General features: G+C 44.0%; 1 protein-coding gene across 2 annotated transcripts in view; it reads left to right on the top strand.

Moving 5' to 3' along the window:
- The first annotated feature begins 7,831 nt into the window (after positions 1-7,831).
- Positions 7,832-17,905, top strand: part of LBH (LBH regulator of Wnt signaling pathway) — a 31,044-nt gene continuing 20,970 nt past the window's right edge. The window contains exons 1-2 of one of the 2 annotated variants that reach the window (XM_020983751.2): positions 7,832-8,129; positions 11,899-12,001. In XM_020983751.2, coding sequence (XP_020839410.1) covers positions 8,104-8,129; positions 11,899-12,001 — 129 coding nt within the window. In that variant the 5' untranslated portion in view covers positions 7,832-8,103. Of the gene's footprint in view, positions 8,130-9,786; positions 10,025-11,898; positions 12,002-17,905 lie in introns of those variants that run through there. The other variant, XM_078149780.1, reaches the window with a different exon arrangement.

Here is a 17,905-nt window from a genome sequence, read left to right as displayed (position 1 = left end):
ATCTTCCTATTTTTATAACTGGCTGGGACCACAGAGCTTGGCTAGTCAGAGCTGTGAGTAAAAGGAATGAAAGCTTGGGGATGTAGGAATCTTGTGTGGATTGATTAGTATTCTGAAGCCTCTCTCATACTAATCCAAGAAAAAAGGGAACGGCTTGCTGGTTCCCACTCTATGGAGCATCTTATTATATAATATGAATCTAGAGGCTGTGTAATTCTGTTTCTGTCAAAGTGTGTGTGTGTGTGTGTTTTGAAAGAGGAGAGAGAGAGAGAGAGAGAAAGAGAGAGAGAGAGAGAGAGAGAGAGAGAGAGAGAGAGAGAGAGAGAGAGAGAGAGAAAGAGACAGAGACAGAGAGAAAGAGATTGTGTATATTTCCTTAATTGGACATGAGAGTTTTGGATGATTTCCATTTGTGTGTTTTACTTTCAGTCCTAGATCTGAAAGATCTCATTGAGGTCCCTGCTTATAAATCTCCCTTTGGTTCAAAGGCTTCTCAATATGAATCAAAGAAGGAAAAAATAATAAAGGGACCAAATAGCTTCAAAGTTGATCAAGGCAAGTAGTTATAGACTCAAAGCTTTACCTCTTCCTCCTGGAGGAGGAAAGGGAGCCAGGAAACATATCTTGGAGATGGCATGAAAAGTAAGAAAATTCAATTCTCAATTCATTTCAGCAAATGTTTATTAGGTGCACCTACTGTGTGCCAGGCCCCATAATACCTATTGGATCAAAACCAGGACTTAGCTAGGTGCTCTGAACTTTCTCTTGGTCCGATGTTCTTTCTATCCTCCACAGCTACCGTCCAAATGGTAAATAAGGAACTCAAGAGAAACTTGAGGGAGGTCTGTTTGTTTCAGAAAGACTTGAGAATGGGGGCGGAGCCAAGATGTCGGAATGAAAGCAGTGACTTGCTTGAGCTCTCCTCCAAACCCCTCCAAATACTCATAAAAAAAATGGCTCTAAACAGAATGAGTTGAGAACTGAGCTAGATGAAATAATCTTTGCTTTTCTTTCCTTCTCCCCCCCTCCTCCCACCTTTTCAATTATTAAATGAGTTTCACACACAAAATTGGCTTGGAAACATCCCCCTTTCCCACATATCACTTTTGTTTAAACCCCTGTAATTGATTCAGATATTTTAAGAAGTTCAAGGTTCCCAACTCGGTGAATGTGTTTGCTTACGCCTGCTGGACTGGCTCTTCTGGGCATCAGAATACCCAGTCCTTGCCAATGGAATTATCACTTTTATGTTGAGTTTATTGCTTGGTTGTAAAAAATCAACCAGGGTCCCTGCCAAGCAGACACCATATGAAGCATGAGTTGTAACTATAAGATCACAGAGCTCAAGTGGGAAGGGACCTCGAAGGCCACCCTCATTTTTACAGATAAAGGAAAATGAGACCCAGGGAGGTTAAGTACATGCCCAGGATCAGATGGGTAGTGAGTATCAGAGACAGGATTTGAATAATAATGATAGCTACATTTATAAAGCACTTGAAGGTTGGCAAAGCACTTTACAAATATCCTCTCATTTTATTTACTCTCACAACAGCCCTAAGAGGCAGGTACTATTATTATTCCCATTTTACAGATGAGAAAACTAAAGCAGACAGGGGTTAAATGACTTGTCCAGGGTCACAAAGTTAGTAAGTGTCTGACATCAGATTTGGTCTTGGGCCTTTCTGACTTTAGGTCAGGCACGCTATCCACTGTGCCATCTATTGCCTGTGACTTCAAGTCAATGGTCTTTCCCCTGTTTAAAAAAAAAAAAATTAAATGAAGAGCTTATATGTTATTGGGGAGAATAAAACATATATATATAAAATTAACTATGAAATACAAAGTAATTTCTGAGGAAATTTCTAGGGGGGAGATAACATTAGCAATTTGAGAGAAATTTTTTAGGGGGCTGTCTTTTTATTTTTCTCTATTTGTTGAATAGAATAACATTTTTGCTTGCTTTTCTCCCATTTGCTTTTCTTGAATTTCTTATTATTTTTTCAATTAACAAAAATATATTTTCACTCGCTTTCATTTCTCCCTCTCCCAATGAGAGGGAAAAAAGAAAAAAGAAAAAAAATCTTTTAATAAATTTACAAAATCAAGTAAAACAAATTCCCACATTGACTCTGTCCAAAAATATATGTCTCATTCTGCATCCTGAGTCATCCATGACTTCTTTGTAAGGAGATGTATAGCATTTTATAGCACTGGTTATCTATAATTGTGGTTGATCATATTGATCAGAATTATGTCTTTCAAAATTGTTTGTCTTTACAAATGCTTTTTGTTGTATAGATTGTCATCCTTGTTCTGCTCACTTCACCTGAATCAGTTCATACAACTCATTTGGGAGGAATCTTGGAAAAAATTGAGGAGGGAAAGATCATTCAAAGCCCATGAATTTTTTTAATGGCTATTTTTTTTAAGGCAACTTAAATAGGTACTTTTTTGATGTGAGAGGGGATCTAATTTCCCTTGGTTTTACTATTGAAAACTTGCTTTTCAATTAGAATATTTAAGCCTTTGCTTTAGATACAGGTTTTCTGTTAGGGCAAAAAGAAAAAAAAAAGGAGAAAAGACAGGAGAAACAGTTAGCTAGGAATAATTGCCTTGTGTTTTTTTTTCTACAACCAGTGAGTGTTGATGGGATAGCAATCATCTCCTCTGGATCTGGGTGCAGTCTGAACAATGCCACTTACTAGTTGGGTGACCCTGTGCAAATTAACTTACCCATTTAGAGCCTCAGTTTTCTCATCTGTAAAAACTTTTCTCTGTTTATTTCACATGGTTATTATGAGGATCAAATAAGATAATGTATTCAAAAGAGGCAGCTATCTATGCAGTAGATAAAGCATTGGGTTCGGAATCAGTAAAACTCATTTTTCTGAGTTCAAATCTGGTCTCAGACACTTATTAGCTGTGTGACTCTGGGCAAGTCATTTAACCCTGTTTATCTCAGTTTCTTCATCTGTAAAATGAAGCTGAAGAAGGAAATGGCACACCACTTCAGTATCTTTGCCAAGAAAACCCCAAATGGGGTCATGAAGAATCAGGTACAACTGAACAACAAAAAATTTAAAGTGCTTTTTAAACTATAAAGCTTTATAAAGATGTTGATTGACAGAGGCCTAAAAAGTCAAGAGTTTGCATATAACTTCTTCCTCTTAGTCCTTGGATAACTTGGAGATAAGTAACCCCACTAATTGGAGGTGTTGTTCCTTCATTTGTAGAAAAAGTAACCTCTGGCAAAGAGTCAGTCAGAAAGACTGAGTACAGAGCACTGTGGCAGATACTAGAAAAATGAGGGACCTAATAAGATGGACAAATAATGAAAATATTTTAAAAGCCTTCGAATAATACCTAACTAAGGAGATTTACTCAGGGCCATCCTTTGCTATAAAATTCCCCATAGTTTACTCTGCTCCCAACTTGCCTGTTTCTGCTAATGTCATCCCCACTCATCATTACTAGGCATCTAGGGCTGAAATTTTAGAATCTTCTTTGGTTCTTCCCTTTGCCTCCCCCTCCCCCTTTTCCAATCCTGTTATTTCTTCCTTCAGAATATTCCTTAAAACCCTTCCATTCTCACCACTAACAGAACTACCACCCTTTAAGCTATCTGGTTTGGATTACTGTAATAGCTACTAACTTGATAGCAACATGTCTCCATTCTGTCCCTTCTTGTATTCATTCCTTCCCTGGTTGCCTAGGTAATATAATGCCTAGGGCCGGCCATGTCACTCATCTTCTCAAGAAGCTTCAATGGCTACCCATTCCTTGTATAGGATAAAATATAAACTTTTCAACCTGGCTTATCCTTGATCTAATTCTAGCTTATGTTTCTAGCCTTAGTTCATTTTTATCCCCTCTATCCTCTTTCTGTTCCAGCTAAACTGGACTACTAACTATTCCCAGATCTCATAATGCATCTCCAATCTCCTTAAATTTGTTGAGGCCAGACCACAGGCCTGAAATATGTTTGTGCCCCATTCCCAGTTATTGAAATCTTCTTCTTGCAAGGTGCAGTTCACATGTTACCTCCTCCATGAAGCCTTCCTTCATTCTCCAGCTGAAAGAATTCTATCCTTTTTCAAACCACCTAAGAGTTCTTTGTATTTCTCCTTTGAATTTATCATGCACTTATTTGTATTATTATTGGTGTACATTTACATCTTCCCTATTAGAATATAAGTTCCTTGAAGGCAAGGACTGGCTTGTTTTGCAACTGCATATCCTCAATAATTAGTGCAGTGCCTTGCACAAAGTCAAGTGCTTAATAAATATTTATTGAACTGAATTGAATCCCTAGGATGGAAAATTAGGTTGTATCCTGGGGAAATCTCCATCAGATCGCAACATTTTTTTTAATGAGGTAATTGGGGTTAAGTGACTTGCCCAAAGTCACACAGTTAGTGAGTGTTATGTGTCTGAGGCCAGATATGGACTCAGGTCCTCCTTGTTGCCAGCTGAGAGGCTGAGAGGTTGTGACCCCTCAAAGACCAGATTACAGGATGGGTCGTCTGGAATGAATTCACTGACTCAAGCATTCTTTAAGTCAAGGTGGCAAAGTTTATTGTTATGCTTTTCAGTGGGCAAGGATTCTTAAAGGATCCTGCAACCTTAGAGAGGTACAGTTAAAGTTTATATAGCATAAAATACAATAAAACATGTGCCAAATATGCTAACTAGGGGATTCAGGGTGGGATTAGGGAGTGGTTAAGGAATGGTCAGTTCTTAAAAGAACATGTACTTCTTGTACCTACTGTGCAGGCATTTTACCTAGAGTTCATTAGGAAAAGCCCAAAAGGGGGGGCCACATGGAGGTGTGGTTTTAGGCCTGCTAAGTCACTAAGTCAGCTAGAGTTCAGGGTAACTGAGAGTTGTCCAGTCTGCCACCAATCAATGTCTTGTTTGACAAGATAGATGTAGGGAGTATACATGTGTCTTAAGTCTAGGATACAGTTAATGAGGAGCCCAGGATGTAGATAATGAGGTAGGGCGGTAGGATAGTATAGTAGTGGGTAAGAATGTCTTTATGACCCAGTACAAAGCCAGTTTAAACTAATAAATCCTTCAGGTGCTGTTTGGAACTGCACCAGGGAGAGAGATAAGGGTTTTGCTGGGGCCCACTCATGAGTAATTGCTAAGCACAGTGTCCTTGGGCTGGGGAGAAACTCTCAGGGACAGTGTTTCTGAGGCTAGGGAGAAATTGGGGTCCAAGTACAAGCACTCAAACACAAGCCCCCATCACTCCTGACTCCAAGGCCAGCACTCTATCCACTGTGCCACCTAGCTGCCCCCAGATCCCAACATTTTTCTACAGGAAATTGGGGGGAACAGGGAAAAATTCAGGACTTGATGGCCTTACCCTTAGAGAAAGCCACTGGCCATATTAAATCCCTCAACATATTTCTCTGCTTACCAGAGTACTTCTAAACTGAACAGGGACGTTGATCTAATTTTTCTCTAAAGTTTGAAAGTTGCCAAAAGGCAGATGACATAGACAAAGCAAAGTGTTGCTTTTGTAATCCTTTTCCTCTAGGAGGGCTTTCAGTGAATGGCTGTGAGTCTGTGAGTTATATATCTGGAAGGGAAGGGAGAAAGAAACTGGTTATCGCCATGCCCTCCTCAACCTCAGTCTCCAGAATCTGCTCTCTGCCTTTAAACACTCCATTACCCCTTGCCAGGGAATTTTCTCTCCCCTCCTTGGTAAAGATCATAGATCACAGACTTCTCTGTAGTTTGCATTCTCATTTAGCTAAATAGATTACAACATCGCTCACCCCAGCCAGCAACTTCAGGCAGTTTCCCCACCCCCTCTGCAAAAAAACAGAACAAAACAAAACAAAACAAAACACACACGTCCAAACATTTTTCCTTTGTTTGCTGTTACGGCGACACACTATGAGTATCAAGTTAGTCCATAGAAAAGTTGCCCCTTACCGAGCTATTTGTATGTATCTCCATGGGGGACTTTTTTTTCCCTCCCTTCTCCCTCTCTTCCTCTTTTAAACCATTGGTTGAAGGAGGATGAGTGAAAGAACTGTAAGTAAAGGGAGATAGAGGGTGGTCTTTTCATTATTATTATTTAATATAAAGAAGCAAAGAAGATTCTGTGCACAGATTCCTGTCATATACAATACATTCCTCACTCAGTCTTCCTTTTACCCAGTTTGCCTAAGGTATGCATACGTACGTGTTTTATGTACACTCACTGCCTTTCATAGAGGCTGACTTGAAAACAGGTGTGTCTTTCCCCTTCATTCTATTGCTTTCGCCCCCATCTTTTCAGGGAAAGATGTATTACTCTCCTTTTTTTTTTTTCCAGGTGGAACAACTCCCATTCAGATAAAGAAAGCAAAGAAGCATCCTTCTCAAGCCACCTCAACCCAGGGCCCCTGGCTCCCAGACTGGCTGTTGGGGGAGGGAGTAAGGGAGGGGGGTGGGGTGTGCACAAGGACAGTGTCCAAACAAGACCGCCGTGGCTGTTCCAAGGCCCCAAACGGAGGAGGGAGATTAAGAGGAATTGTCAGTTCTTTGTTTCTCCGGTCTAAAACCAGACTTCCTCTGAGCTTGGTCTGGGAGCTAGGGCTGTGGGGTGGCGTGTCCCCACCCTGCTTGCCTCTTTGCCTCCCTCCCCCACTCGTTGCCGAGGAATGTGTGTATGTATATGTCTCCTGGAAAAAACCCAGGATGAGACTACATCCTTTCTGGCACACATACATATACATATATACATATATGTATGTGTGCGATACACATATGTATTTATACGCAAATATCTGCATGTAGGCATTCATGCAGGCATGGATATATGCATGGATATCTAGTCAATACATTTGAGTGAGACCCTTCGCGAACAACAGGGACTCAAACCGACCCCTTCGGAAATCACACAACTTCAAGTCCCTCTCCCACAGATTATTTTCTACTCGGCTCAGGGCTCATAGCCAGGGTCGCTCTCCCAAAATAGAATGGAGCAGCTCCGTGTTTGGGAGGCTGGCGGGCGGGGGAAGGCGCGGGTTAGAAGGGACTCGGGCCCAAAGGAGGCTTCCAAAGAGGGCTACTCTTAGGGACTGCCTGGACTCTGTCTAGTGCCCAGATCTTGGGTGCGGAATGTGGGTGGGCAGCAATAGGCTTGGCGAAGGCGCTGGTGCAGATGCCGGCTACCGGGCTGGAGGGGGAAGGAGAAAGAGGGGAGGAGAGGGGGCGTAGCTTCAATGAATGGATGCTGAGTTGGGAGTGAGAAGGGTGTAGAAATGGGAGGGCTCTTCTTTTAAAGCACGGCTCATTTGCATTGAAATGCTTGTCCATATGTACCAAAGGACAAGAATTCCACTCACGTACAGTCTTCGCACTCCCCCCCCTCCCCATTCCACCCCTTTTCTCCTTCTTACGTTCAGAGATCTCCCACCCCCTCTCCAGGAACCAAAGGGGACAGCTTACTTTGGATGCGGGGAGGAATGGAACTGATTTGATTTGTGATAGGGGGACTTAACACCCGCAGAATCAGCCAGCGATGTGCAGGGAGGAGGGGTCAATGTGTGCGTGAGTGTGTGTGTGTGTGTGTGTGTGTGTGTGTGTGTGTGTGTGTGTGTTTGTGAGTGCGTGCGCGGGAAGGGGTAGGGGGGGAACAAGGAGGGAGGGAAAGGGGGAGCTGCAGCAAACCAGGGCCCCTCTGTGGAGCCGAGCGGAGCCGCAGGCACTAGCTCGCAGCTACGAAACCATTCATGATTTTGGTGACGTTATTCCAGTTGTGGGGGGAGGGAAGGCGGGGCCTCTGGGGCCCAAGGCCCGCCCCCCCAACTCCTATAAATAGGGCTTCCCAGGCTCTTTGTGGGTCTGAGAGCTCATTGGGAAGAGAATCCGCACGTCTGCTTGCTAGCCTTTGCTCTGGGTGGTAGTTGAGAGCGGTGGGAGCTAGTGCGTCTGAGATCTTGCCCTACGAAGGGGGTGTCCCGGGACGGTGAATCCCTCCATTGCCCCTAAAAGCTCGAGAAAACTGCTGGGCTCTGGGACACTGCAGTGCCCTCTTTCCTCTGGCCCGGGGACCGTTTTTTAAAATATCCGAGGGCGTGGGTCAGTCTCTCTTAGGACTTCATGTCTGTATATTTCCCCATACACTGGTGAGTATTCATTCTTTACCCTTGGCGTCTGTCGTATGGTGGGGTCTAGCCAGCGGCTCCCGTCATCTCCTCCCTGGTTCCATACCTTTAGGGTACCGTGACTACTGACAACTGTGACTTAATGAGGAGGGGCAGCTCTCCTTTCCAAGCGATCATTCGGTTAAATGCCGGAGTCGCACCTAAGGGGAACGGAGGTGGAGGGTGTCAGAGGCTTAAGAAGGTATTGGGAGAATCCAGACAAAGACAGTGAACTTGGAAGCTTTGCATAAGTGATTGATGGCTGGGGGTGCTAATGGGGAAGAGGGTGTAGCCACAGTGACCGATATCCTCCCTACTCCGCCCTGTGCTCCAAATGCCCCCTCCTCAAATGAGGATTGATATTAGAGCCTCGTGGGTGCTGCTTGATTTGGGGAACATAGACACTGTCTTCTTTCCCCTTCTTCCTCTCTTCTTTTCTCCTCTCCCCCTCTCTCTCCCTTTTCTCACCCCCCCCCCCCGGCTTTTTCTTTGGTTTGCATGCAAGTCTTGACGTAGAGTGCTGGAGATGGGCTTGAGAGGGTGCCGTGACGGCTACTGTGTACTAGGTGTTGGAAGAGAAGAGAGCCCCCTATGGACGGGCTGGAGGGGGGCGGGGTGGTGGTAGTGATAGTGGTGATAGTGGTGGTACAATATGTGTGTGCGTGTGTGAGCGCGCCTTGTTCCCGCACTCCCTGCGAGGGACGCTGCGTCCTTTTGATCCCACTGCTTCCCTTCTCCCCCTTTCAAAGAGAAATGCCTTTGAAAACCACTGGACTTGACTGGGGAGGGGGAGAGCAGCTGATAAGTCCCAGCAGCAAGAAAGAGGAGCCAGGAGAACACAAACCAGCAACCTGGGATGGATTCAAGGGTTGGGGAGATGCTGGGGGAAGTGGAAGGAGGGGAGGGGCTGTCCTGATGATAAGGGCGTGTTTGGAGGTCCTTAGGGGCTGTACTGATGGGTGTGTGTGTTGAAATCCCTATGGGCTGTGGCGCTGAATTGTGGGGAGTCTGTTGAGACGCCCAGGGGCAGGGGACTAGACTGATGGGGGAGCGTGTGAAGATCCCTGAAGGTCTGGGGCTTCACCCGTGGAGGGACTGTGGAGATTGCGAGGGGAGGAGGAGGAGCCGTGTGGTTTGCAGAGCCGGGCCTCAGAGTCGACCTCCTGCAGGGGCTCGAGCTTGCTTCCTTCCTGCTGGAGGGGAAGGATTCGAGCAAACACTTAGCATCTCCCCTGGGCTGGGGAGGGGGTGCCTAGGAGAGTGAGCTTGGTGCCTGCAAAACCTGTTCCCACGTGTGAGAAATAGAAGCTTCTAGAGGAAACCTGGGCCCCAACCCAGGGTGTTTGTTTCCTGGCAAGGGAGACTTGCATGTACCGAGCCAGCAGGATGAAGGTGGCCAGTTTGCAGCTAGCCTGAAGCTTCTAAGCTGAGATAGAGCTGGAAAGTTTGCAGCTTTTTCCTCTCCACTCTTCACAGCTGTAGCCCCAGATCCCAGCGAGGAGGACTGAAAGGCCCCAGCCATAGGGCTGCAAATATAGGGCAGCTCCAGATCTTCTCCTTCCACCTCCATCCCCACTCACCGAGTTGAGGGTCAGCTTACTGGGAGGGGTCCCCGGGGAAGGGCCTTGGACTTGGGGCAAGCAAGGGGTCAGGATGGCTGAATGCTACCTGCTCCTCCCTGGGTCCCCATCCCAACTCTCTCTAAAGAGAGAATTGATGAACTTGATGCCCCTGGGGAAGCCAGTGTCCCTTTAAGAGGGGCGCTGGCTGCTGGACTCAGGGGACTAATAACTGATGGGCTCCTCAGGCCCCATCTCCTACTCCTCACCTCAAACTTACCCAGCTGCCTTCACCGACTTCAACTAATGAGCATCCAGGTAGGCTGTCAAGCCAGTGTTGACTAACCTACCTCATTTTCATTGGAGAGAAGTATTAATTTCTGGAAAAATATGCCCACACCTTGGTAGCTATGGCAAGAAGGAGACAGCTTTTGTTTCCTTTCAGGCTCTGCCTCCCATGTATTTAGTGTTGTTTTGTGTGTGCATGTGTGAGATAGTGAAGATGAGAGAAGGTGCTGAGGCATGTATGGAAGGCATGATCACCATGATGTGTGGGAATACACATTGTGTCCCAAAGTCCTATGCCCTTGACTACCCTGTGTGTACCAAGTGCACACTGGGTGGGTGGGGTATAGAAATGCTTCTTTGGCTGCTTTGTCCTTTTGGAAATGCCTTGTTCAGGCAGAGCCAGGCAGTCATTAAGGCTCTGAATATACTTGGTGCCTTACTAGGATTGAGCTGGCCATGGCTGTATTTGGGGTTGGAAAAGGGGACATTGACGAATGTGAAGTGGGAGGAGGTACAGACCCACCCAGGGTATAGCTAGGACATGCTTCACTTTAAAGTCATCAGGGCTTATGAAGGAATTCTGAAAGCCTCCATATCTGGAATTTATCTCTACACATCTGGGAGGGAGGTATAGACAATTATTCTTTCTGATGAATCTTTTTATAAAATGACAGTTTTGTACTTTTGTCATCATCCCCACCATTGTCAATAACAGCGAAAACATCAGAAGAAAGCAATTTAGTTGATATGGTTTAGAAAGAGATGAAATAACTCCTGGTGTTCTCAATTCCTAAGATATAAAAGAACCAGACTGGGAACAATGATATAGATAGTCCAGTGGGGGGAACAAATGAATTTGGAGTCAGAAGTCTCTGATTTGAGTCCTTTGCTCTGTTACTTACTACCTCTGTGACTTTTAATAAATTATTTCCTCTCTCTGGCCTCGCTTTCTTCGTTGGTAAATGGGAGGGGTTGGACTAGATGACTTTTAAGATCTCTTATATTTCTAAATCTTATGATCTGAGATTCTGCAATTACTTGTAAAAATTCAGTGCATTCAGGAAGGGGAAAAAGGGAATTTGTTTTTAAATCTCTTTTATCAAACCCACCAGTGGCCAATGACCAAGAGATAGATCAGCTATTCAAGGGCTTAAACATTCCCCTTTCCTCCCCTCCATCTCCCCAAAAGTTTTGTGATCATCAGAACTCAAGTGGAGAGTGCTGTTGGATTTATAGTCAAGACTTAGCACTTATTGAATTGAGGTAAATTTAGTTAAGTCACTTAACCTCTTTGAGATTTTGTTCCGATGAAGAAGTGGGACTTGCAGGGTCCTTTGATCTATAAATCCTAAATCTAGAGCTAAAAGGAACCATAGAAAGAAAGAGGAAACAAGCCTTAGGCCCCTACCAGGTACTAGATATTGTCCTAAGCACTTTATAATTATTATGTCATTTGATCCTTGCAACAATATTGGGAAGTTGATGGAGTTATTATCATCATTTTACATTTGAGGAAACTGAGGCAGAGATTAAGTGACTTGCCCAGAGTCACCCAGCTAGTGTCACTGTCCAGGTTTTCTTGATTCCAGGCCCAGCAGTCTACCCACTGTGCCACCTATCTGCCTCTAGAAGACGTCAAGTCCAACTCCCTCATTTAACATATGGGGAAACTGAGGCACAGAGAAGTGCCTTGCCCAGGAACCCACAGCTTGTAAATGTCTTCATGATTTGAACTCATCTTCCTGACTCCTAGTCTACTTCCCTATCTCTGTATCATGATGCCTCAATCCATGATCCTTTGACCTCTCATCCTACTTCCAGACAGCTTTTGTGATAGAACAGTATGGCCTGAAGAGTGGGAACAATCACTTTCACTTAATTTTGGATCTCTTATCTCTTGGCAGCCCTGATTATCTGAGATCAGCTGACATGACTGAGGTGATGATGGGCACCCCTTCTATGGATGAGATTGGGCTGAATACCCGGAAGGATGGCATCTCCTATCAGGTGAGTGAGTCTTAGGGCCATTTTACTTGGTGAGAGTTTTAGTGGCTGGTAGGTTGGGCTGGAATGGATCACTCCTACACCCCAGTACTGTCCAATTTGTTGGATATATACCCACTACTCAGGTGGAAAAGAGGGAAATGTGAGAGAGTGGCTCAAGTGGGGAGGTCCATGCCTAGCCAATAATAACAGTTTTCCCTCTGCAAAAATGTGGTTTGTAAGGGAGAGGTACTGTAAGTGAAGGCTTTCAGGGGAAGTTTTGTGGATATGGTGTCCTTAAGGCAGCTTTGCTTCTCAAGAAAGAACCAGTTCCACTTCTTAGAATGCCCTATAAAAAAGTAGTATTCTTGGAGTCAGAAAAATCTGGGTTCAAATACTCTTTCTCCTACCTAGCAGATGTATGCATGTGGATAAGCCATTTAATATTTTTGCATCTGGGCCTTAGTTTACCCCTCTGGGGAGGATAATAGTACACATCGTACTGGTGATATGGGATTATTGTGAGGCTCAAAAAAATTGGTGAATCACTTTAAAGCACTATATAAATGATAGAGAAGACGTCTCAGAACTAGGGAGTAATCTATATGGTGAAACACCTTTTGATTATTTTTGGTACATAAAACTGGCATTGGGCTTGATATCACTGATTTTTTTAATCTAAATTACAAAATATTTAAAAAGACCCTTTAGCTTGGGGGCTTGTAGACTCTTGGAGAATCTTTCTTGTAAGCTAGCTTATGGGTAAGAGAATGAAGGTTATGTTTTGGATTGGGGCTAAGGCTAAGGACTCTTCAATCCTCCTAAGTTATTCAGTGTCAAATCTCTTAAGTTGGAAAGGATTTAGGATCATCTAGTTCCTCCCTTAATTGAGAAGGAATGCCATCTTCCACATCTCGCTGTGTGACCTTGGGCAAGTCACTTAACTCTGGACCTCTTTACTCATCTGTTTAATGAAGAGTTGGACTAAGGGGCTTCTAAATCCTCTTTCTAGCTCTGGAGCAGTGATCCCCCAGTTTTGACTTAAAGGCCACCAGCTGACCAAAGCAGCCCATTCTACTTGTGAGACAGCTTTGATTTCTAAGGTGTCTTTTTCTCCCCCTCTAAGCTGAGGGAAAAATATCCTTCCTTGTATGCATTGGCCCTAGTTATTCCCTCTGGGGCTTAACAGAACATGTCTCATCTCTCTTCCATGACTTTCAAATACCTAAAGACGGCTATCATTCCTCCTGCCCCAACGTCTTCAGGTTGTCTCTTCTGCAGGCTAAACAGAGTTATTCCTCATTACTGCTTCCAAAAGGCATTTTGCCAAGTGGAGAAAAGGAAACAGAGAGGAGAGAAATGAACAATTCCCATACCACAGTGAACTGAAGTTAGATAGAAACCAAGAGTTAGTGGGATGACTGGGGGAGATGGGATGCAGACCATCCCAGCTCACTTCTACCCTCTTTTTGTCACTGGCATGTCATAGAATTTTAGGTCTAGAAGGAACCTTCAAGATCCTTGTTCCCAGTCAGTATCATCAATCCCACTTTGCAATTTTTATTTAATTGGGAGGAGAGGGCTTTCTGGAGACGTGGTACTTTGTCTGTGGTTGGGTTCTGTAACTCAAGGTTCCAGGATTCTGGGCAAGGGGACAGGTTTAGGTAGCAGAGATCTGAACATGAGTTCCAGTTACTCTCTTAAGGGCAGCTAAGTGGTGTAGTGGGTAGAGTGCCAGGCCTGGAGTCAGGAAAACCTGAGTTCAAATCCGACCTTAGACACTTCCTAACTGTGGGATACTGGGCAAGTTATTTAACTCTGTTTACCTCAGTTTCCTCATTTGTAAAATACGCTGGAGAAGGAAATGGTAAACCACTACAGTATCTCAGCCAAGAAAACCCCAAAACGGAGCACGAAGAGGGGGACCTGGCAGAAAATGACTGAATAACAACACTCTCTTAAGTTATACCTCTGTTTTGGGTTGCAAATTTCTTAGCCGATGAGTCATACTGAACATTTTTTTGTGGTCACCGGTGAGGTTTTCTTTTAGCTCTGTTTTTTCTTAGATTGTGTCACAAGATCTTTCAATGGAATTTGTGTAGGATTATTCAATTCAAAAAGTACTTATTAAGCAGCTTCTATGCGTCTGTCCTCAAGAAGCTTATATTCCATTGGGGGAAAATGAACACATACATAGATAAACAAAGTATATAAAAATAATTTGGGGGCAGGTGAAGAGTCCCTGAGGCCTGGTGGAACTGAGGAAAGCTTCTTGTTGGAGGTGACATGGACGCAGGGCCTTGAAGGGTGATAGAGATTCTAAGAGACTTAGGTGAGGATGGAGAGCATGGGTGAGAAGAAGTTCGAAGTGGATATGGAATATTATGTATGTAGAAACAGCAAGGAGACCAGATTAATAATGTGATATCAGTCAGGAAGGGGTTTACATGCCAGTCAGTTAAGTTTGTATTTAATCCTAGACGCAATTAGGACCTACGGAAACTTCTTGGGCAGGAGAAAAACATAGTCAGACCTGTGCTTGAGGAATATGAATTTGGATTTTGTGGAGAAGATGGACTGGAGGCAGAGGGTCAATTAGGAGACAGGTGGTAGGGGCCCAAACTAGCATGGTGGCCATGTGGTTGGAGAGAGAGAATTTTAGTACTGTAAAGATCATTTAATCCCACCAACTCATTTTGACAGTTGAGGAAAATGAGGCCCAGAGGGGAAATGACTTGCATAAAGTCTCTCAGTAGTAGAGTTTTGTCTCCTTTTTCATTTCTTCTTGTTGTTCAGTCCTGTCTGACTCTAGTCCATGGGATTTTCTCAGCAAAGATACTGGAGTAGTTTGTCATTTCCTTTTCCAGTGTGTCCCCATTCTATAGACGAGGAACTGAAGCAAGTAGGGGTTAAGTGACTTGCTCGGGGTCACACAGCTTAGTAAGTATCTGAGGCCAGATTTGAACTCAGATCTTCCTGACTACAGGCCTGGTACTCTCTCCACTATACCACCTAACCACCTCTCCTTTTTCACTACTATCTTGCATTTTAATAGCCACAGACAGCTTCTAGCCCTCCTTTACCCAGTGCTTTCCTGAGCAATTTCAAACACTGTTATCAGGTTTAAAAATCATGATCTTTGTGATTTGGAAAGAGCCCCTTAGCTGACTGGTTAGGAGAAAGAGAGAAATGGAAAGTGACCCGACTGAGTTTCTGACCTGTTCCTGGCATTTCTTTCACATTCTCCTCTGTGTTCTCAATGAAACAGCAAGTGTTTTCATAAATGTTGTATGACCAATTTCCTCAAAACCTGCTCAAAGCATATGCCGGTTAATTAAAACTAATTCCCACGAGAGTTGTTGTGATTGGCCAGAAACGACACTTTGCTAAAGGCTTTCCTTCATTTACATTCCTGATCTCTTTTCCAGAGAGTGGAGGATGAAGGGTTGGGGGGAGGTGGGGGTGAGTCTCACAGCTAGCTCTCCACTTGGCATTCCTCCTGCGGATAATAATAGTATGTGGGACTTATCTTGTGCCTCTTTTCCGAGGAACTGAAAGTGCTTGAGAGCCATGGTCATTCATCCGCAGTGTCCCATGAGCTTGCTGGAAGCCAGCCATTAATTCCTTTTTGACAGATGGAGAAATGGAGTCTTGGGGCCATGGTACAACCTTGTTCCAAGGTCACATGTTAAGGACTAGAACCCTTGTCTTCTGATTTCCAGAGCTCACCCCTATTCTGGATTTTTGGTCACCAGTTCCTGTTTCAGTGGTATACCTTAGCCCCTCAATGGAAAAGGTTCCAGGCATTTGATTTTTACTGTCTTGTAGAATTTGGATGAGAAATATTTACTGATCCAAATCAGTTAATGAGGTTTTTGATTCAATTCAACAGGCATTTATTCAAGGCCTTTTAGATGGCAGGCACTGTTCTAGCTGCTGCAGATACAAAGACAAAAAAAAAATAATAATAAAGAAACAGCCCCTGTTCTCAAGCAGCTTCTATTTCACAGGGGTGGGGGTAAAATACAGATAAGTAAAACAAAATAAAGGCTCTCCCCAAACTCTTAGTGCAGGTTTGAGTTATTAAAACTTAAAATTTCAGTAAGATTTTTGGGACACCCTCTAGGGATAGGCTAATAGGAAAAGACTTCTTATGGGAAGAGGTAACTGAGCTTTACGAGGCAGCTAGGTGGCAGAGTGGATGGAGCACTGGGCTTGGAGTCAGAAAGACTCATCTTCCTGAGTTCAAATGTGACCTCACACAGTTACTGGCTGTGTGACCCTGGGCGAATCACTTAACCCTGTTTGCCTCAGTTTCCTCATATGTTAAACTAGCTAGAGAAGGAAATGGCAAACCGCTCCAGTGTCTCTGCCAAGAAGATCCCAGAATGGGGTCAGGAAGAGTCTGAAACAATTGAACAACAAAAATCTGAGGTTTTTTTTTTTACTCTGAAGGGACCTATGGGGGAAGTTGAAGAAGGAAAACATTCTAAGTGGGGTAGGTGTTAGGAGGGAGGGGTCAGTTGTACCGGAGGTAGGTTGGTATTTTATGGCTTTAAAAAAAATTAAGATCAAATGAAATTTTTCCTTTACATTGATTTGGTGTCAATCATTCTACCCCCCTGGGGTGAGTGAGCAAGTAGTCAGTACTTCAACAAGAGCATTAGGACTTAATGGAATGAGTTAAAGGCCCAGAAAGTGTAGTCTGGCTGCCTAGATCCCTGTATCCTAGGTTTCCCTAACAGGAAAACATGAAATACTACAATCCCTAGGACCTTTATGGAATAACTTTCTGTATTCTAGGAGCTCAGACAGTGTTCTTCCTTTTTAAAAAAAAGTATTATATTAAACATTTTTTTTAATTGAACAAAAATCGATTTTCTCTCCCTCCTACCTAGTTTTCTTTCTTTTCCTGAACCAGAGAGTCAGCACAATCATTGCTTCCTGGACCCCTACTCAAGCTGCATTTGCAAAGTTAATGGAGCTTAATTGAAAAGGATACTTTTTCAATGTGGAAGCTCCCCTTCCACATTAAAAGCAAATTGGGGGTGAAACAGGCCAGCCATGCCCAAATAGAAGTTTTCTGCTTGGTTAACATTTGCCTTTTCTGCTGCTACCACTGAAGGACTCAGAAGAGCTTTGGCTTCCTTAGCCATTATCCTCAAGACTTCAGCCTTCTGTTTTGGATTTTCTCTCCTTCCTCTTCTCCATAGGGGGTTATCAGCAGTGCATACCTGTGGACTGCAAGGGTATCTGAACTACTTTGTCAGGGAATTCTTTGCATTATAGTCCAAAATGATGAGGATTTTATAGTTTTCTCTCCGCTTCAGCCCCTAAGCTGTCACTTGTGTCTGGGGAACACTGTCCCTTCTTGATAGACACCTCTGAGATGAGTGAATACCAAGGGGAGCCTGCTGGGTTCTAGCTGTAACCCTAGGGTTTCTGTTTGAAACTCCTTTCTCCCAACATTGCCTGGATTCTGATCTAGTGTTTCCCTCCTCTGGGCCTGACTTCTCTTTCTTAAGTGGCAAAGCTCTTCTTCCCCTAGGATCACTGGCTTGGCCTGGAGGAATTTCCTCTTGGTTAGCTGATGCTTTTCAAGTCGGCCATTGTAGCCCCTCCTATAGCCAGATAAAATCAGTCCTTAATCAGCTTCCTTTTTTCTCATCATCTCTGTCCTTGGTTCCTGGGCACCAGCTGTCCTGTCACTGGCTGTTTTCCCCTGTTACTCAGTTGTGAAATTAGCATTTCTATAGCCCACCTTTCCATTGGATAACCTTTTCCTCTCCAGAGAGGCAGAGGTTCTAATACAGACTATAAATAGCCAAGAGTGATAATTCTCCACACATCTCTCAGCTAATCCATTGGATGACTGAGTGATGGAGAGGCCATGTGTAGTGGAATCAGCTCTGGACCCAGAATCAAAGA

This window comes from Phascolarctos cinereus, unplaced genomic scaffold (genome assembly GCF_003287225.1).
Source record: "Phascolarctos cinereus isolate Bilbo 61053 unplaced genomic scaffold, phaCin_HiC Scaffold_2;HRSCAF=192, whole genome shotgun sequence".
Lineage (NCBI taxonomy): Eukaryota > Metazoa > Chordata > Mammalia > Diprotodontia > Phascolarctidae > Phascolarctos > Phascolarctos cinereus.
Note: the sequence above shows the minus strand (reverse complement) of the source record. Positions and strands in the feature narration are given on the sequence as shown.